At 40.1% G+C, this 25,259-nt stretch overlaps 2 protein-coding genes across 3 annotated transcripts; one reads left to right on the forward strand and one right to left on the reverse strand.

Moving 5' to 3' along the window:
- Positions 1–48: 48 nt before the first annotated feature.
- Ufc1 (Ubiquitin-fold modifier conjugating enzyme 1) lies at positions 49–936 on the forward strand. The gene is given in 5 exon segments (XM_065216556.1): positions 49–264; positions 322–453; positions 518–646; positions 649–687; positions 754–936. Coding segments are annotated over 5 exon segments (510 nt in total). The 5' UTR covers positions 49–141; the 3' UTR covers positions 841–936.
- An 89-nt stretch (positions 937–1,025) lies between these two features.
- Positions 1,026–17,623, reverse strand: Tmem131 (Transmembrane protein 131). Of its 2 annotated transcripts, none has more exons than XM_065216554.1 (4): positions 17,408–17,623; positions 14,978–17,255; positions 5,965–8,391; positions 1,026–3,117 (listed from the first exon to the last, which is right to left on the reverse strand). In XM_065216554.1, the coding sequence occupies exons 2-4, from the start codon at positions 17,009–17,011 to the stop codon at positions 1,774–1,776; spliced, it is 5,805 nt and encodes a 1,934-aa protein (XP_065072626.1). In that variant the 5' UTR covers positions 17,012–17,255; positions 17,408–17,623; the 3' UTR covers positions 1,026–1,773. The 2 variants fall into 2 exon arrangements, with proteins under 2 accessions (XP_065072626.1, XP_065072627.1); XM_065216555.1 differs by having other exon boundaries at positions 14,978–17,258.
- Between the last annotated feature and the right edge of the window lie 7,636 nt (positions 17,624–25,259).

Raw genomic sequence — 25,259 nt, forward strand, 5'->3', positions numbered from 1 at the left:
CGTTTCCCGTGACACGTTGGAGTATCAGTTGTCAAAATTATAGAAAACATTCTCTTCGTGTGGTGGCATTGTAATTAGTGAAACATATTTTCGTCGGTAATTCGTAAGTTTTGTGTTAATTATTAGAGAACCCCCTTCATTATGGTTGACGAAAGCACCCGGAAAACACTGAGCAGCATTCCACTATTACAAACAAAAGCGGGTCCCCGGGATAAAGATCTTTGGGTTCAGCGGCTGAAGGAAGAGTACCAAGCACTGATCAAGGTGGGTTAGTATGGATACATTTTTGACAATAAAATAAAATCGGCATTTGAATTGCAGTACGTACAAAACAACAAAACTTCCGATTCGGATTGGTTCCGGCTAGAGTCCAACAAGGAGGGCACCAAGTGGTTCGGCAAATGTTGGTACGTTCACAATCTGCTCAAGTACGAATTCGATGTGGAGTTTGATGTAAGTGCTTTCCTGGGTTTATCTTTTTACCTTGTGCTAGGTGAAGGTAATCTTTTTCGATCAGATTCCAGTAACATATCCAGCGACGGCACCGGAAATCGCCTTACCAGAACTGGATGGCAAAACTGCTAAGATGTACCGAGGGGGAAAGATCTGTCTGACGGATCACTTCAAACCACTCTGGGCACGGAATGTGTGCCCAAATTCGGTATAGCACAAGCAATGGCACTTGGGGTGAGTACTGATGTTAATCTTTTCTGTTCATAGATGTTAACTATTATCAAAATCGATCTATTCCAGCTTGCACCCTGGTTAGCCGTGGAAATACCGGACTTGATAGAGAAAGGCGTTATCTCATACAAAGAGAAAGGGGAAACCTCGAACTAGATATGACATTTATCCACTTTACGATATTGCTTATTTTGTTTAACTATCATTATGGTGATGCAAATAGATAATTTACTCATTTTGGTTGCTTATAAATGGGTTCATAATTCGCTGTTACACATATCACTGACAAATGAAAGTCTTAATTCGAAGAAATTCCACCAAAAGTAAAGTTGGTTGTTGCTTGTTTTCAATTTTGTTTGTTTTTATTATTCTTGCTCGAGTATCCAATCATCATCATCAGCGTAAGATCCATTAGCGTGTGGTTGTCATCATTGTTAAAGACGTGTCTGTGTGTGTGTTCGAGTTTCTTATTTCACTTGCAATCGCGTACAATATTGGAACCATGTTCGAAACCAAGTCCGATCGTCCTTCTCCTCTTCTTCTTGATACAATTTACTTTCATGTTTAATTGTTAATTTTAGCATCTTTCTCTCATTTGTGTGTTAAGGATATTATAAGTATTGAATATTTTTTTATGTAAGACTTCCAATTTAAACTTGTTTGTTTATTTCGAAGTGTTCGAATTCAATTATTTTGCAAATTCTGCTTCGACGTTCGACCTATTCCACCACATTGCTGCTCTCTAGGCTATCTAAAGGAGAAGCCTTCAAAAAACTAAAGGGAAGTAATGAACTCAAGTGCATTGTTAGTATTTTGGAAAACTAAAACAATATGATTAGAAACTGAACGTAGAAAGATTAGTGACAAAAAAATGATAGCTTTGTGGTTTAATCACAGCGCGTTCAAAACTGACAAAAAATAAGTCCTAATTCAAAACCTTCTTCTTCTGAGTATCTACGGTTGCGGTAAAAACTAATTCATAGAATAAAATAAAATAGAAAAGTAAAAAAACAGCAGTGATACTATTTCCTTTGTTCATGAAAAAACAGAGTGCATGAATCTGTTTAGTTGTTGTCGGTTGTCTCTTCTTCACTTCTTCTCATTCCAAACATCGCCACCGGAGTTGGCCGGTGCCCAGATTGAGCTTAGACGGAAAGGGTCGTACGTCGGAACGGAGGAGGCGTTAGCATTGACCCCATTCGAATCCTGCTGTTGCTGCTGCTGCTGTTGTTGCTGTTGTTGGAGTTGTTGTTGTTGCTGCTGATGTTGATGGTGCATAACGTTCAGTTGATGTGCCTGTGCCAATAGAGATGCATTGGGGTTGGGCTTTACAGGAGAAAAACCTGGCGGAGCCCGAAGAGGCATCTGCGGTGGACGCGACGTCGCATCCGGATTGAGCCAGTTGTTAGTCAAACGCGAATTCATGTGCATAGCCGACACAGCCTGGTTGGATTGATGCTGCAGGTGATTAGCCTGAGGGAATACTGAAGGGGAAGTCCAAAGTGAATTCCAGTCCATCAGCGAAGCAGAATTCATTTCTTCGTTCTTTTGCATCATTTGCCAAAGTCTGTTAGCATCCCAAACGCGTTGGTCCAGTGCCATTTGGTTCAAGTCGCCGACGGGATCCATTCCCCCAGAAGCACTCAAGCCATGGTTGTTGTTCAATCCTCCGAAAGCCGACTGCGCTTGAAGATCCGGTCTATTCGCCTGGAGTGAAGTAGCCCCACGGAACTGATCTCCACCATGGTTGTAGTCTCCAAAAGCTTGCGAAAAATAGCTATCCGAGTTGGTTAGATTATTACCGATGGAAACAGGTGTGGGCCGTTGAATGACATTGCCGAACGGTTCCCAACATTTTGGCGTTGTCGATGGGGATTTCTTGGAAGTTCCAATAGGGCCCAGCTCTGAGCCAACGTCAGTGTTCAGATCCTTTTCCACCGCAACGAGACCGTCATCCTTTGGCTTACCGAACAGAGAAGCAGCCACTTTCGAAGCATCACCCTGAAGCTGATCGGATCCGATGGATAAGGCCATCGGATTTGAAGAAGTACCAACGCCAAAACTATTTCCACCCATCAAATCAAAATTCAACATCTTGGCTGCACCACCCAAAGCATTGCCGCTGGCGTTGGCGGTCGGTTTTTCCAAGGTGGCTTGGGCTACAACGTCACTGAAGCGAGCGCGATTTTCACCCCAAACGTTGGGTGGCGTTGGGACCTGGCTGCTGCTGGTAGGGATGTTGTTACTGGTGAAGAAGCATCCGGCACCCGTGCCATTGTTGTTACCTCCTTTGGCACCGAAGTTTGACGAAGAGTACTGCAGGGCCTGGGCCTTGTGCATGGACTTGGAGTTGGAACCCTTTTTGTTGTTGTTGTTGGATTTGCGCTCGCGGCCAGGAGTTTTTCCGAATTTCTTTGGCTGGGACGAGTCGTTCTGAAACGGGATTAGTGGTGTTGTGTGAATTTTTCAGAAGTAAGTATATGATTATGTCAATACTTAGAAAAGCGAGCGTTTGGTAATCATAAATTTTGCTTGAAACATGGACAAAAATCAAGCTGAACAAAGCACAGACAGATTCTCTTCGTCGATTTTTACTTTGCATCCCCTCGGCCATGTATAGACATTTTCAGCTATTTTCAACAAATAGTTCAATAAAAGACGTTATTATCTAGCGTCTAATATGCCAAACGCGATAAGAAACGGTTTTGTAGCCAAGTCATTAACGAAATAGAAAGTCGACGAAGAGAATCGATCAATGGTACTTAAGACCTAATGTATTGTTCGACTTGAAATATGCAAATATTCATAGCATTTCATTAGTATAGTCGCTATATTCATAGTCTGGTGGGTAGAATCTAGGGAACCAATTGAGCTGTCAAATAGCGGAACCAATCAAGCAAATCACGACCAACAACAGAAAAGAGCACATCAGCTATTGCGAACAAAACTTCGGAAACCATTTTCTCCAGGGTGGCCAGCAAACCGGGAAAACCGGGAAATATCCGGGAATTTGAAAAGTAACCGGGAATACCGGGAAAAACCCGGGAATTCAGCGAGAGAACCGGGTAAATAAATTAACCATACCCTAAGAAAAAATTTTACATCAGAATTTCAGAATAAACCATTAAAACAGCGTGATATTTTACCAAATAAATGTCTTGTTCTATTTGCTGCATAATTTTCTTCAGTTTACTTTCTTATTGTTTTTAGAATTTAATCACTCAGCAATATTCCAAATTGATTTTTTTCGTCTCAATTTCAGATGTAAAGTGCATGGTCCTTAAAATAAAATATTGAAGATGCTGGACTTTGGAAACAAATATTTGTAAAAACTGAAACTGAATTATTCTTTTTCGGGGTTTTAATGTTTCGTTCTTCTTAGAATTCCATTGAGCCTATACGGAGACTTTTTATTTCTTTGAAAATCTTTTCAAAAATGTCTTTTAACTCTATTTAAAACAGCAGAAATCTTTCGAAAATTTATTTAGAAACCCCTTGGAGTATTTTAAAGAATTTTTTTCTAATCAGCAAATTTTTTGCAATCAATTTTGTTGGAGCTATGTGATGAATCTTTCGCACTAGGGTTGAAATTATTGCCAGAACACCCTTAAAACTCTGTTTCTTGTTGAATTATGATCATAATTCTCTTGGAATTCTTCTTATAATTCATCTGCCATACAAATCTCCTCAGAATCACGTAGTGATTTTCCGCAAAGTTTTGTTTTTCAAAACTCCTTTTTAAATCTTCTAAAATTACCTAACAATTTAATTTAGAACTTGCATTCTTCTCCATAGAAATTCTTCCAAATTTATCTAACAATTTCTAATGATTTTATTTCAGAATAATTCTGGAAATCTGCTCAGAATTTCTCCTTCGAAAACTGTGTGGGAATCCTTCTCAATATTTGTTTGAAAGCAACACTTTGAATTATTTTAAATTTTTCTAAAAAATCCAGGGTTTGTCCGCTATATTCTATAGATTGCTATGTAATTTGTTATAACCATTAAAATGCTTCCAAGTCTCAGAGCATGACAATTATGACTCCACGACGCATAAGTATAATATTTATTTTTTTCAAATCTGTTATCTTGAAAAAATTTCAAAATCTCACATTTGAATTATTTTTACTCCAAATCTTGCATCAAGAAGATTGTTATTAATCACAAATTTTTAAAAAAAAGGTCTAGTTTCAGACTATACACACATTTTAAAGCTCCAGAATCATGGGAATCATCTTAAACCACTTTTTATGCTTTCTGTAAATTCCGTTTAGCACGTTCTTAAAAATGCGTTCAATTTCGTTTTTTTTTTGTTGAATACGAACAACCGGGAATTTTTTAAGATTTGAACCGGGAAAACCGGGAAAAAACCGGGAATTTCAAAATGAAAATTCACTGGCCACCCTGTTTCTCGTGATTCAAGACTCGCCTACGCAAACTAACACTATCTTTGGGTTGGGGAAAGATTCCCCTATCCGATGATGCCGGTAATTTGTGTTCGATTGTCGAGGAAAGATTAATCATCGTTTTGTTTATAAAAGTTGATAGGACTTTTTCATTTGTTGGTATACAATATATTGAAATGGTTCCGCTTTTTGATAGATCGAAATTATATTCGCCAGACTATGAATATAGCGACTATACTCATCAGCTGTTATTATGACAAGATACAGATGGATTTTGTGTGCAGTTCAGTTTACTCATAAATCGCAAAAAGTGCACAAACTCAGCGATGAGTAAATTTGCCTCATGTTTTCCTGTGGAAACCTAAAAAATCTGCCGGAAAATGTGGAAAATTTTCAAAAACTTTACTCAGTCTAGGAGTAGTACCAATCGACTGAGAGAATCCAATCTTTACTTTTCTCATATTCGGGTTTTTTTTTTCATGGAAAAACGAAGCTAATTTACTCATAGAATTGAATTCCTGCACTATTTACGATTTATGAGTAAACTGAACTCAAATTTGGGTTGATCTCATTGGGCGTGAACTAACACTTGGTGAATAATAAGTAAATATGAATTCCACAGGACGTGGTACCCTGAACTCCGACAGGCTTTTGGAAATCTATTCTCTTGCTGTGTTTCAGAAGCTCAGGAAGTTCCGGAACATACTGTAGGTTTAATCCAATCTCTGCAGTAACTTACAAATTCTGTAAGTATTTGTAAGTTACTTCAACTGCAGGAACACTGCAGCAGCTTCAAGGCCGTTGAAAGTTGGAACCAACTCAAAATTGAGCGAGGTTCCCCATTGGCATAAGAAAAACTCCTTTCCATACTCACCTTTCCACCGTGTTCACCGAAGGCGCTGCCATTTTCCTTCCCGGAATGCTCCCTAAACTTGTCCGCCCCATTCTTTCCGCCCGGTCCCTTTCCGGACGATGATTTTTCACTCCCATGGTGATTATTCTTGCCGCCGTTGTTGCGCAGTCCTGCGTTGCTGTTTGCCGTGGTTCCGTTGATTTCTTTTGCCATTGACGCAGCTGCCGGTTTTGGCGGCGTCATGACAATCGATGTACCCAGTGCAAGTGAAATACCAGCCGACTCGTAACCAATCGGTAGGCTCTTGGTCTTTTTCACGTTCAGTTTGACTGCTGGTGGTTGTTGTGGAGATGATACCGTTGCTTTCGTCTGTTGTTGCTGTTGCTGCTGCTGCTGATGATGATGATGACCGTAGTTGATGATGTGGTTTTGGCTGGTACTCACGCTGACTGTAGAACTAGATTCTGGTTTTAAGTCACTGGTAGGAGTTCTGCTTGGAGCGTGATGCTGATGATGATTGGCCGTGGTAGATAATTTGGTTGGTTTGGAATCGGATAAGGTCGATTTGTACGAAGGCGAAGTTAGTGATGAGACCGACAACGAGGACATTGTTGAGGATGATGTTTCCGAGCTTTCCGTCGTAGTGGAACTGGAATCGTCTTCGATTGCAACTTTGTTACGTTCTTTGGTGCTGCTGGTGGTGGTGGTGGTGGGAGTGGATACGAGGTGATTTGAACTCAACCCGAGAGGCGGGATTTCCTCCTTGGGAGGAGTAATAGATCGACGGCTCTTCTGAGACCGCTTGTCCGTTTCCGGTGAGGATTTGCTCGTCGTGGGCTCCGTTGACTTGGAATTGAAACCTCTTCCCAGTTTCGAGGTGAAATCGTTCCAAGTTTTGTTGAATGCATTACCATTGGGAACTTTCGAGTTGAGCTGTTTGGTAGAAGGTTTCTTTTTTGCACTATGAACTTGGTTGTTTCGAGAGTTGTTCTGATTGGCTGGAACTTTATCCGCACTGACGTCGTCCGTAGCGGTCGGACTCTGCAGGGCAATCTGTCGAAGATCCAATGGTGGTTGAATGGGGCCTCTATCTCTGGACAGGTTGATAATGTGATCCTTTATGACATTGTTCGCATCCAGGAATGCGGCCATTAGAGTGCCCACGAAAGCCAACGAAAGCACACAGATCAGGATGATTTTCAGTACCGGCTCGAACCACGGCCTCTTTAGACTTAAGCTACAAGATTCCAATCTATGAGCTGGAACAGTTCCCAGCAGGGTAAAATTCACGGGAAAGTTTATGTTAGTATCGAAGTTTAGCGTCCTCGTGACCCTCGCCAGGGTAAAGTCAGGAGAGAATGCTATTTCAATCTTCTTGCTCGCATTCGGCTGCAGTTCAAAGGGAGAACAATCGAACACTTTGAAACCGTATCCTTCGCAAAGGATATCCTCCACCCGAATACCAGATATCGCAATGGGAACCTCGCCATAGTTGCGCGCCGTAAACGAACGCTTCGTTTGAATTGCGAGCGCGATCTCATCAACACCCGGTTCCTGGAACTTTGCACACGTTTTCAGATGCTTATCCGTTATTTCAAACTGCAACGCCGTAGGAGACCCAGGCTTCCTGTTGCCAAACTTGAACTGCGGTACCACAGCTTTGGCTTGTATCCAAACCGCATCTATCAGGGTAAGATTGTTGCGCATGTAGAAAACGGTCGAGTAAGTCCCTGGCACTTTGGACGTGAACTTTACTGCTATCTTCAGGAACGAGTTCGGCTTCACGTAGTTCACATAGATATCGTCGTAGTCGAACAGGAAGAATGAAAACACGTTCTCCTCACTCAAGCTACAATTCTCACAGTTGGACAATATCTCTGGCGGCAACGCACTGATATCGTTCCCATGGACATTTACATCGTGCAGCACCAAATGCACGAACAGAATTTGATCCGACGGATTGTTAATGGTAATAAGTTTCACCGCCTCTTGCTCTATCTGCAGCGTAGGAAAGTGGATATTTTCCGTCAGCAGCTTTGGCCACACCAGATCCACCGTCGCATTGAACTCAAACTTCCGGATCGGATCCGTAGTCAGCTGAAACCGGATACTCTTCCAGGACTGCTTCATTTCCGAGTACAGCTGCAGCTGTTGTAGCAGTTTCTCGCTGTCCAACTTCCGATACTGTTCGTAGTTGTCCAATGTGGCCATCCACTTGACCCCGAACGGTTTCGAAAGCAAATCGAAGCTACTGTAGCAGTCCATCTTGCAAATCACCTTCGGATCGAACACCAACCGGCCGATGTTGGTCACCGTGTTCGGGTGAATCACCGGCTGCCGGCTTTCCACCGTGAACTCGATTCCGTCCACATCGGTCTTGATACCCTCCACGTGGATCTTCGATAGGAACGTTGAATGGGCCGTCAGATTAAGTGAACATAGCTTGCCCTAAAACGATAGTAAAAAAAAAAATACAATAATTAGTCACGTGACAATAGTAACGGTTTGCATGCAATAGTTATAGATCGATAAATGGGAAGCACTGACGTAGTTCGCGGCTGGTGGCCTATATCATTGCACCCACGGCAGGTAGGAAGGGGGTGATATCGATTCAGAACAGCTGCAGACTTTCATGCAATATTTTTTTTCTACTGTTCTATGTGATGATTAGGAACATGTGTTGAATGTGGAGCGAATATGGAAGAGCAGCTCTTAATAGCAGTGTGCCATTGCAGGTCAAGGTGCACGATGTACCTACGTGTACAATTTTAGTGACGAGCCGTAGCGGGATACGTGGCCACAAGTTGCAATGCGATCAATGCTGAATATTCGTTTTGCTGCGAGATATCGGATTATTTATATCAACGTGGGAAAAATGATATTGGAAATGTTTACTTTTTTATAAATCCCATATGAGAACAACTTTCAGAGTATTTTGCTGAATTTACACCCGCAGTTAATGTCCGGTGGGCAAATTGTTTCACCCCGCTAAATACAGTGAAAATAGCACTGTTCTAATGGCTATTCATTATATTATGTGAGGCTATTAGGCCGAATGGGTCATTAGGCTCATCACTAGATGCATTTCAACGATTTAATTCGAGGTTTGTCATGAAATTAGCATGAAGACCTTCAGGAAATGCTTCGAAAGCTCCTCAGAGTTCCCCTTAAATTGCTTGTTTGTTGTAGTAATAATAACTACATTGAAATTTAGTATTCAGAATTCCTAAAGGAACTGGCAAGTCACAATGAAATTGTTGTCTAAATGCCTTTTTGTATAATTGATAGTTTTTGAGACTACCCTAGGCAATTAAAGCCCGATTCAAAGTAAATTTGGACGCATTCAAGTGATCATAACTCAAGAACTAAACAACATACACGGTTGATCAAAACGTCGAACAAAAGGGTATTTATTCAGCTTTCAAACGAGTTATTACATTTCACCGTTTCGAACGAACTGTCGCACTTTACTTGTGATCGATGCCATCATGATCTGCACAGTCGCCGGTGACACTGTACCGGTGAACTTATTCCACTTACAACGCATTTGTTGTGCATTTGTCACTTCTTTACCGCATCCTCGAAGTTTTCGCTTGACAATTGCCCAATATTTTTCGATCGGTCTGAACTCAGAGCAATTCGGAGGATTAATCTCTTTGGCGACGAAATTAACATTGTTTGCAGCATACCATTCTAGTACATCCTTAGAGTAGTGACAGCTGGCTAGATCCGGCCAAAACATAACGTTGGTCTTGTGTTGCCGAATGAAGGGTAAAATCCGCTTTTTCAGACACTCTTTAATGTAAACCTTCTACAGGGTGTCTACTCAATCCAAGGAATCAAATTCCCTGAGTTTTCCAGGTTTTTCCAGGTCGGATGAATAAAATTCCAGGTGCATACAAATTATACACATTATTTTTTTTTCTATTAATCCATCTGGAATTCCTTTTATGTACTTATTGATTTATGTTATTTTTGATTGTTCAAACTTGGGCGCTGGTACTTGTAAGTCGGCTCAGCAAAAAAGTTATTGAATATTACAGCAGAACAGATGCACATAGGTTGTTTAATATTAATTTGTACAATTTATGTTTAGTAAATGCACCAATAGTGGAGGTACGTTAGTACAATGTACTTCTACAGCGGCTTAGGGAGACTCTATAAGCCACCATAGGAACACATTGCACTAAAGTACCTCCACTATAGGTGCATTTATCCTAGTATTTTTTTAATTCAAGAATATAAATACAAGTAAGATTCGATAAAACGATATATCAAAATTTGATAACAATATGCTTTCAAAAACAAAATATAATTTGAATAATATGTTTGAATCCAACTCTGTTTGAAAGATCAAGACAGAATAAATCATGGTTTCACATGTCTACAATCTCTTAAGGTCCGTTTAGACTATCTGATTACTTGGTCTGATTTTGACCGCCGCCATAATGAAAAATCTGCTCAAATTTACTTTCGACACACTTTGTCGAACGGGGGGTGTTTGCTGGTGTTCACACTGCCTGCATATGTCAAAAGAACTGTCAATTTAGATTTCAAAACAAAACTGTATCAGGAATCAAAAGAAAATACTTCCATCATGAATTACCGGAAAATTGCTCTTGTTTCGGCAGACGTATTTGCTTTTATTATTTTAAATAAAATGAGAAGGAGAAGGTGAACTTTGTGGAGTAGGAAATGGTTGCTCAGGAGGAACACCGGCAGGGATCTGGCTCATCTTGTCCTTCAAGAGCTGCGATATGAAGATGAAAATGGATTTCAAAACTTCGCCAGGATGTCGATACCAACTTTAGACAAGCTAGTGGGAAAAGTTCTCACTAGATCTACATGATTCCTTGAGTTCTGAAAATTTCTGTTAACAACGCAATTCTGCATGGTCTTCAAACCTTTTGACGTCCCTGAAGTTTTGTTTCTGTTCTCCGGTAAAATTTCTTTAAAGATCACAATCTTTCCTGATGATCTGCAAATTTCTCGGTAGTTCTACAGATTTCTTTGAAGTTCTGTGTGTTCTTCAGAAGTTCTGCAAATTTTCCTAAGAATCTACAAAGTTTCTGAATCCCTGAAGATTTAAGATCCTTGAAGATCGACAATTATCTCTGATGTTCACAAAATATCTAATAATCTACAAACTTCTCGAAAGTTCCGTAATTTTTTCTGCAGATTTTCATGATTCAATGAATATCTGCAAATATCTCTGAACATATCTATACAGTTTTCTAAAGAATTAAAAGATTATCTAGAAATTTTTGAGCTTTCCGGAAGTTTTAGGAAGTATTCTGAAGTTTTTCTAATTTTTCTCAAGCTGTGCAAATATCTCTATATATCTCTGAAAATTTATTTAAACATCTGCTAATTTTTGAGTAGATTCACGATCTACCCTCTGAACTTTTCTGAAGTTTCTAAAATTTATTTCAAATTCTGTAATGTTTTCTAAAGTACTGTATTTCTGCTCTAAAGATCTACGAACTGCCCTGAAGTTCAATAAATTTCACAGTAGTTCTCCGAACTTTTCTAAAGTTCTTTAAATTTCTTTGTGGATTCTTGATCTAAAGACCGGCGAACTTTCCCGAAGATCTGTTAGTTTTGCTGAAGTTTTGCAAATTTTTCTAAAAACGTACGAACTTTCTGACGTTCTACAGACTTCTTTTAAGGTCTACGGACTTCTCTGAAGTTCTTTAGATCTATCTACTTCCGACTTCCATGGAGTTCTGCAAAATATTGTACTTTTGTACTTCGCTGCGATTTGTTTTTGGAATTGAGGTGCTTTTCTGACATTTAACGAATTTTTCTGAAGATCTCACAATTTGTGTGAAACTTTCTGTCAAATTCCTGCAAATATCTTGAAAGTTCTGTAAAGTTGTCTTAAGCTCCGTAGCTCTATTCCCAAAATCTACAAAAAAAAAAACTTGAAGCTCAATAAATTTCTCAGTAGATCTGCAAACTTCTCTGATGTTTTGTTAATTCCTCTCGGGTTACCCTGAAGATTTGAAAATTTCCTTGAAGATTACCTAAAGTTGTCAAAATTTATCTGAAAATATTTGAGCTTCCTTGAAGTTTTAAATGTCTCTCTCAAGATCTACAAATTTTCCTGCAGTCGTGTAAATATTTTTTTTTAAATTGCTGAACTTCCCTGAAGTTCTGCAATTTTTACTGAAGATCCAATAACATTTCTGAGATTCTTGTGATTTTTTCAGAAGTCCTGTAATTTTTTTCAAAGTTCTGTAGCTTTGCTCTGAAGATCTACGAACTTTTCTGATGTTGAATAATGTTTCGAGGATCTCCAAACTTATGTGAAATACTTTATATTTCACTGTAGATTCTTGCACTTGTCTAAAGTTAAGCGAATTTCCCTGAAGATTTGCAAAATTTCGCTTATAGTTTTACCAATTGATTTGAAATTATTTTTGCTTGCTTGAAGTTTTGAAAATTTCTTTGAACATTGATCTGAAGATCTACGACCTCTCTTGTGATTTTGTTTTTATAAATTTCTATTAATTACTTTTAATTTGTTTGTAGTTCTGTTCTCAAGATCTACGAACTACCCTGAAACTCAACACATTTCTCAGTAGATCTCCGACCCTCTCTGAAGCTCAAAAAAAAAAAAATTATATGTAGGCTCTCAGACCTGCTGTCTGGCATGCTTATTCTTATACAATACATGCTTCGTATGCTTCCTTTTGACGGTTGCCAGTCTCTCTTCTTCGACTGTTTCCTGTTTACGACTATTTTGATCCTCCACATACAAATCAGCGAAGAGCGAGCGTGACAAGACTCTCTGAATGAACTTGTCTCGTTCGCACACGTTGTCTTAGCTGTCAGATGCTTGTCAAGTTCAGTGCCCTTAAGAAACGTTTCGACAAACTGAACGAAAAACTTCTTTTGAATTACGAATGAAGTGATAATTGGAAAATTCCAATGGAACCAAAATTCCCTGAATATTCCAGGTTTTTCCAAAAAAAGTAAAATTCCCGGTTTTTCCAGGTAGTAGACACCCTGTTCTACGTCATTGTGTGAGATGTGATGAAAACCATGATTTTAAGGCCACAACTGCAGATTCCTTGCCAAATCATTAGTTTCCGAGCAAACTTATCAGCAAAAACAAATTTATACCTGGAAGGGACATCCCCACGACCACTAAATTTTCGTCCGGGAATTTGTTTATAATCCATTTTGACATAACAAGTCCAGTCACGAACGTGTCGATCGCCAAGCCTAATGTCTAACAGTACACGTTGAACTTATTCAAGCCTCGCCCGTACGTGGTCATCATGAGAAAATTGTTTTTCTCAAAAAGGAAGTTATGAGCTAGGATACGCAAGCACCATCAACAGTGAGGACCCTAAATACTGCAAACTGTTTTCCAAGAAACAACTCCAGGTAATCGAACAGGATACGTTCTCTACAGAAGCTAACGTACTCTGGCAAAGGTATCCTCGTAGAATTGAAAGGCCTCTCTGTTGGCAGTTGTCGTACCTGTTATTGGAGAAAACGAAACATCATTTTTAGTTGGTCTTCCGACCAAGCAACATGCATTGGAATGGTAGTTATTTAAGGTTAACCATTGTATGCATTTATATTATATTTTTAAATAAATCTCATCATTTTACTCCATATTTTTTCAATACCAAATTATCATATGTGTCACGAAAAGATAGAAATATGATAAAGTGTTGCAGGTTGATTAGTACATTTTATAATTTATTTGTTTGTAAATAGCAACAGAACTGAGAATGATAGCTCAATTTTTTCTAAAAAAAAGTGTTAATGTGCTTACGACGCTATCGAGGTATCATCTAAATAATTCAAAGATTAAATTTAATTTTTGAATTTGGCTTGTGATATGTTAACGATGTATTACTTGGATAACAGACTATAATTTTTGAAGAATTTCTTATACATATTAAAAATTAGAGCAGTGGGACAGATATGCGTCCATTTTTGCAATGGAACAAAACGACTTCACATTTTTTCACCTTTCTTGGAATATTCAGCATGTTTTAATTTAATATTTAAAAAAATATGTATTGATTTATAACGTTAAGCATCATAACCTCAAAAAAGTCTAAATGTCACATGGGACAGTTATGCTTCCACCAGCAGCGTAGACATTTGTTAACCCCCCCCCCCTCCATAAAAAGTCTACGTAGTTTATGAACAGCCCCATATCAATTTCGGAGTGAGGCGTCCACCACTTGGTCATCTTTCCTTTCATTCCTCTTGAGTCTTGATAACTACATACAAAATTCTTCTTCCTTTGACATCGATTGCCATCCATTGACGGCAATCGAATGTGCAGGAAGGCAGCTTCCACACCTGCGCAGGATATCGCACCCATTCAACACACATGCGCCGGGACAAACGGCTTTTCTTCCCTTCCGAAGAATGACGTGACCAGAGATTTTTATGCCTCAGAAAAATCCTATCGACCTCCGCTGGGATTGAACCCAGACCCATTAGAGTGAGAAAGCAGTCACGCTTACCACTACACCACCGGCGTACCAATTAGCGGTAGAGATCTTTCTCATTGGCTCGTCATGAGTAAATTCTTCGTTACCAGATCCTTCAACTGGAGATAGAACCATGTCGATGATTATTCATCAAACATAAAACCGATATCGAATTTCGATTATCGTTGATATCGGATTTTTAAATATCGGTTATCGTATCCTACTGATCGGGAAACAAATGACCTCCCAGTAAGATAAAAATCAATAATTATTGATACCACGCGAGATTACCCTTCCCGTAGTGGGCTCCCGCCGACGAGGGAAAGAATAATATATATCCCATCAATGAGGCTATCGCGCATTTGTCCCGCAACATTGTCGACGTTAGTAAACATCAACATAAACTGAGTGGATGAGGGGAGCGCGCATACCCAGCAATAATAAACAAAAGAGTTACACACCCCACATTCAAACCGGGTGTTTCATTGCTGATAAGTAGAGTTTCCCACAGAAACCGCTAAAGCAATAATACTGATAATAATAATAATAACATACAGAATTCTACTCACCGGGAAGCAGTTTTCAAAGTGTAACAGCTCCCTGTTGAGTTCCAGCTTTCCGACAGCTGTGGTGAAGCTAATCGGTGTCACAATCTCCTCGTAGTCGGTGGTTATGCTGAACTTGCCATGATAGCTGTCCGTCGTACTGGACTGCACGCTGACCTGAAACACCATCCAATGCTGCGGCAGAATGGTGTGACAGAATATGAGATTTTCGCCCTCGTGTGGTCCGCAGCCTCGCAAGATTACGGTTATGGTAGGCGCACCGAAACCCTCCGAAGTGATGGCTCCTTTCCAGTGGCGGATCGCAATCTCCTCAGGGTTGGCGTTGAAAAAGGCAATCAGCGTTTCGCCGATCGTCGAGATCGGAAGGATGCCGAAGTTCAGTTCCTTCTCGTCCAGGTCCAGCTTTTCGTAGTCTGCGGGAGGGCGGATGGTTGTGGTGGAGAAGGGTAGGATCCGTTTGAGCTTCCCGGTATAGCTGTAGACGGGAAGTTCGTAGTCGGTGATGTTCGTCATCAGACGGATGTAGGACGCGATGGACCGGTTCAAACTGTCGGTGAGGATTCGGGATATCCGGAGAAGGGTTTCCTCCTGATCCGGCTGCAGAACCTTGGGTCGGAATCCTTCGATTCGGAAATTCCGCGAGCAATTCTCAGGTACGCTGATGTTTGAGATTGATAATGGCACGTTGAAGTTGTTCCGGATCACAACACGGCGAGGGATTTGAAGTTGCGAGTTTTGATTCGACTGTTGGTCGTCGTCTTCGGATGTGAGGAATTTCAGAACTTCGGGATCGTATTTAAGACTTCCTTTGAGAACCTGCACTGAGATTGGAATATGGTAGTATAATCCTAAATCTTCTCTAGATCCTTCGAATGTATAGCCCACATGAACTAGCCCCGTGACCAGTATCCTATCTGGAGATATTTTCGACCAGTCTATCTCCAAGTGGACCTTGTTGTGCGGCTGCCGGGTGATGTGTACTTTTGAGCTGTGAACAATCTCGCCATCAACACCCCAGCTAAGAATAAAGACTGGACGTTCGCCGGAATTTGTCAGATTCCAACTTATTTTAGTGATATTTTCCTTTGTATCACCGATGGTTAGGTCCAAGAATGGCATCCTGGTGTAGAGGCCCGTTTCTGTCTGTATTTCGATTTCGATCGGAACCACCAACATTTTGTCGATGAGAGTTGGCTCGTCGCTACCGCCAGATATTTTAATCCTTACGTAAGCCGTATGATTTCCAGGTGTCTTTCCGTGGAATCGAACGCGGATCACACTCCTGGTGCTATGCGGAGGGATCTCCCATAGAGCTTGTGGCCCTTCCTGAGCTCCACTGGGCAGCTCCAGCTGGAAGTTACCGCCACTACTGTAGATTTCCACGATCTGAAGCGGTGTGTCGTGAGGATTATATAGGGTAATCTCAGGTGTAAGCGTAGCATTCAGTGGGGCCCTAAGGCCTACCAATGGTTTCAGCCGATACGGGCATTCGATTCCTTTTCCCTTGACATGATACTGCAATAGCCCGAACGAGGTGTGAATCTCGATGGACCCCGCCGTTGCCCCAAGCTGTCGAGGCAGAAACACTACGTTGAACGTGGTATTCCCTTCAGGAGGGATGACCGTTTCCTTGAAGTAAGAGCTGTAAAAATCCGGAGTACTGCCGGATATCGAACCAAGAAACAGACTTCGACTCTTATGCTTATTGATCAGGATTACCACCTGGTTGTGCGGATCGCCGATCGAGCGTTCGAGGAAATCTAGCAAGCTCGGCTGGAAAACTAAATTCCCCACTAACTCCGGGCTCGTTTTCTCTGTCCCTAATCCTCCTACACCTCTACTCACTGCCTCACCTCTTTGAAACATTTCGTCCATCAAATCCTGCGACGATGACGAGAACATTTCCTGTGCGCCAAAACTCAGCTGATCGCTTTGCTGTTGCTGCTGCTGGGGCTGTTCCGACTTAGCCTGAGCCTCCAGCTGCAGGAATATCACCAACAGACTGAATACACGAACCGTGCGCTTCCTGCTGGCCATGTTTGTTTTCCTTCTTCCTATTTCTCTACCTTCCAAAAATCCTTGCTCCTTCCTTTTTCTGTTCGCCGATAGTCACGATACTGTTGTTTCCTTTCTATTTCCGTCGACAAACCAACGCTCGATGCATTTTCCTTCGTGGGGATCGACTCACTGTGCTCCCCAGAACTTCCACTTTGCTACTGCAAAGGATATGTGCTATCCTGCTACAGTTCCAAATGATCACGAATGTCTCCTGCTGCTGCAGCTGCTGCCAAACATTATTTTGTTGGTTGAAGCGAGAGCCCCGTGTGCGTGAAAAGAAGAGAGCAAAGGCAGAAAGGAAAAAAAAACGTCATGAAAAAAGTCCTCGAAACACACACGCGACGGTCTGGAGGAATCCAGCGCTATTTGGCCTACCTTATTACCGCTTTCGGACCGATCCTCTGTTCCGGCAAACACTTCCCGGTGAAAACCAACCGTCCGCACGACGATATGACGCAAGTTTTGTCCGCTTTTGTTGTGTCCCCGAAACGGGTTCTCTATTTTTTCACTGCAACTTTGCACCAAGAGTAAAAATCCGTCCGTCTTATCGCTCTGCTGCTGCTTTTCTTCTTCTCGCCTTCAGCCGAACCTTTTCGGGTGCATACACACGGAGAGAGAGACTAGCTAGGGTGACTTGCTATCCCGTTCACTCTACTGCGTCTCGGTTGCTTCGCGTGATCTCTCCACGCTCGCGGTTGTACACTGTACACAAACATCATCCTCTGATCGAATGAAACCTCAGACCATTCAAAACAAAACACCGTAATCGCTTTTTTGAATGATAGCTGCTACCGGATGACGGTTGATTGGAAATCAGATGATTTTCCTCTCGACTACAGGATGAAAATTGTTATGAGAAGGAATCGGGCCTTCAGTTGAAATGCGTAATGCTCTCTGCAGAATGACTGTCATACTAAATGGAAATGCATATGGTATTGGTTCAGCCCCATAACGCAAATCATTCAAAACGATTATGTAAATAATTCTATCGAACGTCATTTGCTGATCTGAGCTGACAAACGAGGTGGAAGCATATGCATCGCTATCAGAGCTGTTACGAACATAGGTAAAGGATGTAAACCAATAGTTGGCTAATTCGTGGTGGAGGAGGTTTTCTCCACCACGAAATTTTTTTGTGTCCATAAAGGAATGGCTTGTTATGGCTTTTCAGTATGGAATGGTAGATAATCAAATTATAAATCTAATTTAAAGCACTTGCATGTCACACTAGTCTTAAATGTTTGTCCTCTGAGTGCCGTATGTTTTATAGCTAATTTTCAAACGAAAATCATCCTGTATTTGGATGACAGTCATATGGATGTTCATCATCTGACGACGAATTTAACCATAAGAAAATCATCCGAAATTCGAATGCATATTGTTAAAGGGCTCGAGCAATGCAATAATCATTCGAAGTATTGCGGATGTTTTGGTTCAGTGTACTGTTTGCTGCCAAAAGCGCGATGCACCGCACCGAACTCACACACACACAGGTTTTTTTTATTTGGATTGTGTTTCTATTTTAAGACGAGGGGCTGCTCGTTTATTAGTAACCTGTTGTATCCTAAGTACGACTTAATTGAAAATTTAATCCTTAATGTCGCATAGATAAGCTTCGATAACCGTAAGGACACATAAATTGGGATTGCTCTTAGATATAGCGTTTTCTTTAAGTTATTCGTAGTAAAAAGGCGAAAAAATGCCGGTAATTTGAACAATATCTCAAAAGTAGTACAAAACTCTTCGGTTGAAGACCCCTAGTTTGTTTATTTTGGTTAATTTCTTCACACACACACCACTAGCAATCTGGCTAACTTGCGCGCAAGTTGCATGATTCGCGATTAGACGTTCGCATCCGTCGCGCTCGAAGGGAGTTTGTTACAGAAGGGATTTAAGATTGGGCGATTTTTGGAGGATCGATCTTTTTCATCTCGATTTTAAATTGTTTCTCAATTGACCACTTTGTCAAGCAGTTTTGACGTGACTTTCTACCAGCTATTCCACAAAACTGGACCAACTAATTTCTATTTTGTTATGAAACGCACAAATGTTGGCTACTTTTCTCGTGGTTCTAGAAGAAAAAATCTCAAAATAATATTTTATTTCCAAGTTCAAGTGGTAGTAAACGTCATTTCAACTGCTCGATTGAAGTGGTTAATTAACCACTTCATTCGAGCACTTAAAATGACGTTTACTACCACTCGAACTTTTAAATAAAACATTATTTTGAGATTTTTTCTTCTAGAACCTCGAGAAAAGTAGCCAACATTTGTGCGTTTCATAACAAAATAGAAATTAGTTGGTCCAGTTTTGTGAAATCCCTGGTAGAAAGTCATGCCAAAACTGCTTGACAAAGTGGTCAATTATAAAAACTACACTAATAGAATTCCACACATTTTAATTGACGAATTTCCAAGTAAAATTCCATGTGAATTTCATGTGACCACACTTAAACAGAATCCACCCAGAAGCACACATGAAATTTATGCGTCAAATGAATAGTATGTGTGGTTACAAATGGCTTTTATGTGTACACATATTAAGTATGTGTCCGACACATAGATATCATTTGTTGATCACTTTGCAAAAATTCATGTGTGGGACACATAAAAACAATCTTTGAAATTTTATCAGTGTAGAAGGGTCTGGGCACGAACGGAAGCTTGACGTAATTCTCGCGTAACATTTGAAACGGGCCTATCAACTTTTGGACACAAAACTTGTTAATCCCTTTTCGCGCCAACCGAATACGCCCACGCAAACTAACAACACCATCGAAGGGGGGGGGGGGAGAAATTCTCCCCTTCCCGATAGAGCTCTTGGTTTACGTAAGCATACTTCGGTTCTCGTGAAAAGGACCTAGCGAATTGTTTAGAAAAATTGATAATCCATTTTCAAATGTTATGCGAGCATTATTCATGTGTTCATTTTTAGGCTGTGTTCTATTCTAGCAGACTTATTTCTGACAGACAAGGAATCAAGTTTGACAGACGCTTTCTCGAAAATCGGCCGATCAACAACAGAAGGATTTTCGAACATCTTAATTTATTTTCGAAGTGTCAAATTTAAGTGAAAATTTTGCAAATGGAACACAGCCTTAGTAAACAGGACCCCGCTGTCGTGTCACTTTTTGTCGAGTGAGTGAACTCAAATCCATCCGTGTACTCGTCTATAGTGGACGGAACAAATGTGAAGAGCATTTAGTTCTTTTAATTGATCAATCATCAATTATCTTAACTCTTTCCGTTTTTTTTTTTATTTGTAAGCGTATCAAATTTGTAGTATTTTTTTCAAAGAGAAAGTTGATGAAGAGAATCAATCAAAATCACTTGCACCCCTGCTTCCAAGTTTGATTACAAGATTACAACTCTGGAGAGCATTTTCTGTGGTCTTTGGGGGCCTGTGGTTCTGAATATGGACAAGCAGGCACAGATAAATTCTATTCCTACTCTTTACTGTTATAAGCTTCTTGGCCCTGAAAAGGGCCGTTTTATTGTAGACGACATCCATGGCCACTTACGCTTGGCGTGTTCAGAGTAGGTGACAGCATCACGGATCACATTTTCCAGGAACACCTTCAGCACACCTAGTGTTTTCTCGAAGATCAAACCGGAGATACGTTTGACACCACCCCGGCGAGCCATACGACGGATGGTGGAGGCAAGGTTGCAAAGACTCATTTCAGCTAAAATATTGTTTTTCGGAATAATAAAACCAAAAGATGGTATGATGGCATGTTTAACTTGTAACTTACAAGAAGAGGTTACAAAGTATGCGTTGGAAACATAAAACCTGTAAATTTTGCTTTCTATGAGTCACAATCAGCGATTTGCTGATCGCTGAGTGAGTGAGTGAGTGAGTGAGTGAGTTTGTGGAAAATCGCTGATTGTGACTCTCATGAAGTGAAATAAACAGGTTTAATATGTCAAACACATTCTTTGCAACCTCTTCTTGTATCCTACCAATTCAAAATTTGATCATGGCATCTAATTATTTCATAATTTAGAAAAAAACATTGTTTTAGCTGAAATGAGTCTTTGCAACCTTGGGTGGAGGTGGTATCGAAGAACTTTGCGATGACGCTTGGTGCCTCTACCAAGACCTTTTCCTCCTTTACCACGACCAGTCAATTGTCGCTTGTTGGATGTAGAAGAATGAACTGCTGCTATTGATGCTTCTTCTGCCTGCTGACCCGTCTGAAGCGAAAATGAGCTGATGCCATAGAGCAGCGCATTTTATATCTTTTCAGTTAAAGCAGAATGTTGTGCAACCAAGTGGTACTGAATTATGACGACTGGGTTTGGGAAGAACGTTTAACAGTGATAAAATTATCACTTTTTATTTGTACATTGGACAATGCTTGACAATAGCACTTTTTCAATAGCTTCTCGTTTCAGTTGGAAACATTGCTATAGATGCGTAGAAATATTTCTGATCGATTGGTGATAAATTATTGAAATTGTTTCAAGAGCAGCTGAGTTATTAATGTTCAAAATCTTTCATAATTTTGTTTCATGTTCCATTTTTGGTTTTCACAAAATGTACCTCCAGTGTAGAAATGAAAGACATAGTCCTACGTCAAAATCCATGTTTTAAAATCGTAAAATTCGATCTTTCCGATAGATCTTCAAAGTTTGGTTGACATCGAAGACGAGATGTTTCATATTATAAGGGAAGTTCCAGGATATGGGGTTATGACGACTGCCGTCACATTTCCACAACTTTGTCGGCAATAGCCGAGTGCACGGTTGTTCATTTACTGAAAAAAAAAATGGACACAACAGTGGGGCTCTGTTTACTAAAAATGAACACATGAATAATGCTCGCGTAAAATTTGATAAGGGCCTATCAACTTTTGTAAACAATTTGCTAGGTTTTTTCACGAGAACCGAAGAACGCCCACGTAAACCAAGAGTACTGTCGGGATGGGGAGAATTTACCCTACCCGATGAAGTTGTTCGTTTGCGTGGACGTATTTAGTTCACGCGAAAAGGGCTTAACAAGTTTTGTGTACAAAAGTTCATAGGCCCGTTTCAAATGTTACGTGAGTATTATTCATGTGTTCATTTTTAGAAAACAGGGCTCCGCTGTTGTGTTACTTTTTTTTCGAGTAAGTGAACTCAAATCCATCCGTGTATTCGACAAAAAGTGACACAACAGCGGGGCCCTGTTTACTAAAAATGAACACATGAATAATGCTTCCGTAACATTTGAAACGGGTCTATCAACTTATGTACACAAAACTTGTTAAGCCTTTTTCGCGATCAGATCTGGCTCGAAAACTTAGGTGACGAACCTCTATTGCAATTCAGTGTACCACATGCCAACACTACTACCAACAATCAATACGAAACTAACGATTTTAAATTGTTTCCTTCTGCCGCACCAATCACATTGATGAGCATGGCACATGCGATTCTCCGTCGGTGCGTCTCGCTGCGCACGTGTTTTCTGCGTTCAATAAAATCCACAGTGAGCATGCATAAGGGCGTTAACGCGATGATCGATTCTCTTCGTCGATTTTCTCTTTTGTTAACAACTCGCTAGATTTAACGTTTCTCGGTGCGTTGCGTTTACCTCTATGGTAATATCATAGAGGTAACTGTGACTGTAAGTCCAGCTTGGGACCAATAGGGTAGTCAAGTAGTGAGCCAATTTAAATTCGGTTGTTGGTAATATTACACTATAAGCGGAACGACCAATGTGCAGCTTTTCGAATCTAATATTCAATGCTTTCCTGACGTTGCTGAAAATTACGATAGCATCAGATTGCGGGGTTGCTAATAGTGTATTATAATGCTTTGTTGATTATTCATGAACTGTTGATCGCTGGGAATGCTGGTGAATATTTGAGGTGGACAAAAGAGTGTGTGCTGAAGCTTTTTTTTTATTTATATATATTAACATCACACACATGTGAAGCAACTGAAAAGTGTTGAGGGAATTTATATCTGTATTTTACCGAGCTAGATTAAGTGTGTAACTGTAACCAGTTCGTTTTTGTTTGCTTATCTTGTTAAATGTTATACTTAAGGTGATACTCTAAGGAAGCCTTAGCGTGAAACTTCAAAGGCACAAATGTCAGCTTCTACAAAACATGCAAATTTGAAATTGCTACTCTCTGTTTGTAGTAGCACAGCAAACAAGGAGTAGCAATTTTAAATTTGTATGTTTTGTGGAAGCTGACAATTTTGCCTTTAAAGTTTCACGCTAAGGCTTCCTTAGAGTATCACTTCCAACTCAATTTTTTTAGGGGTAAGCGGTGGGACCATCATCATCACTTTCAATAACTTTTTTTTTTCTGTATTAGTCAGATTAGTATGTGGGATGCTTTCCCAAGAAACAATGAAAGGTGATTTGTTGCGTTGCCTCCTTATTTCAAGAGCTGACATCTACTAAATTAACATGAAAACGAACTGGCACCACTGAAAAGTTTGAAATGTGCTCACTTGCTTTACGCTTCAGTGGCGCCACCATGACAAATGCGAGCACATTCCGAACTGAAATCTTGTTTGCGAAGAATGTGATTGTGAGAGTTATGTCTGTTTGTCTGTGCTTTAGGTAAATCTGCCGTTAACACAACCACCAATCAAACACAACGCGAACCATAGCTTGACATTACCGAAAATGGTTAAAAATTGTTTATAATCTCTGCTAAACTCTAGGCTAAACTTTAACTGAAATGGTTATGGAACTTTACATGAACGTTTGTGTGATAAAGTTTTAACCTTACACACTTAAATTTTTTCGCCGAGATTCCAACAGCCGAGCAGTTCTGCAATTTATTTTGCTGAGATTCAGTAACACAATTGCCGAGACTCAGCTAACAAATAACATTTTGCTGAGATATCAGCTAACAAACAGATATTTTGCAGAGATATCAGCAAAAGTAAATGCCGAGGTAATCGGCTGTTGGAGATTTTACCGAGCTAGATTAAGTGTGTATGTATGCTGCTTCTTTGGAAGTGAACCTTACAAATAATGGGTTGTTAAGAACCGTTGCCATTCAAAATAGTTGTTTCCTCCATACATTTTCGGAGAGAGGACAATATAAGAACCTTTTTACTTATGGTTTGAGAACTTTAATGGTAATCCCAACAAACAATCGTCTATTGAAGAAACGACTTGTTGGCCATTTTATTCAACTGCATGCTTAATAGTACTTGTACTATTTTTAATAATAACTTCTGTTCAGACTTTGTTCACACAAATCTGGAGAATTTATTCAACCACAAACATTGAACTACTGGTGTTGTATAAGGTATGTCGAAAGACTTTTATTCGACTTATATGAGTTGTAACAGAGTTTATGCGATAAAATTTTTGATTATTCAGCGTTTATTAGAAATCACTGCTTCCTTAAAACAGTGATACCAACAATCAATACGAAACTAACGATTTTAAATTGGCTCACCACTTTAGTAGCCTATTGGTCCCAAGCAAACGATTAACGTACCCTATTCTAGTTGAAATTCTATTACTACACTATGTTTGTTTTGATTCGCTATGAAAGTTTGACAGATAACATCAGGGGTGTGTGGATTCATGCAGAACATGCAGGGGTGAGTGAAATAGCTTGGGACTGCTTGGGACCGTTGTTCTGGTACTGAGTGAGCCAAAAATAATAATGATTTTCTTCGGGACCCAGTGGTCTTAGAGTTACCTCTATGGTGATACTCTGTATACGCTTGATTCTCATGTGAAGTAACGTTTAATTGGACATTATTATACATTTATTAAACGATTATTCAACTGTGGGAAAATTAACCCGAAAATAAGAGGGACGGGGGGGACAGGGGGAAATGTGTGTTTCTTAAGTGTATTGTATTTCAATATTTCTGACGTGGCTCGCACCACACAGATATTAGGAAATTTGTTTAAATACTTATACATGTCGTTGTATGGGATTCGAACCATGTACCTTCCGATTACCAGCCGCTTGTCTTGTCATCTGAGCTATCCTAGAATGCATCATATGGGCAACTCAATAATCAATAAAATAAATACCTATCAGCACTCCCGATCGCCACTCTAGCTCCTTCAAGGCCCTGTGGGAATGATTAATTCATTCATCGTTGTTTTAAATGAGACCAATGTTGCCTCTTCACATCTCCAAGTCGAAAGAAAGGATGCTCGGTTATATTTTAAACTAGATTAATGCATTCATTATCGTGAGTCATGTGATCGATGAATTAATTATGTTCTACACAAATAAAAAAAAGGGTTG

The sequence above is a fragment of the Ochlerotatus camptorhynchus genome, unplaced genomic scaffold (assembly GCF_037179485.1).
Source record: "Ochlerotatus camptorhynchus isolate MF236.1 unplaced genomic scaffold, CSIRO-AGI_Acam_v1.1 ptg000064l, whole genome shotgun sequence".
In the NCBI taxonomy this organism is placed as follows: domain Eukaryota; kingdom Metazoa; phylum Arthropoda; class Insecta; order Diptera; family Culicidae; genus Ochlerotatus; species Ochlerotatus camptorhynchus.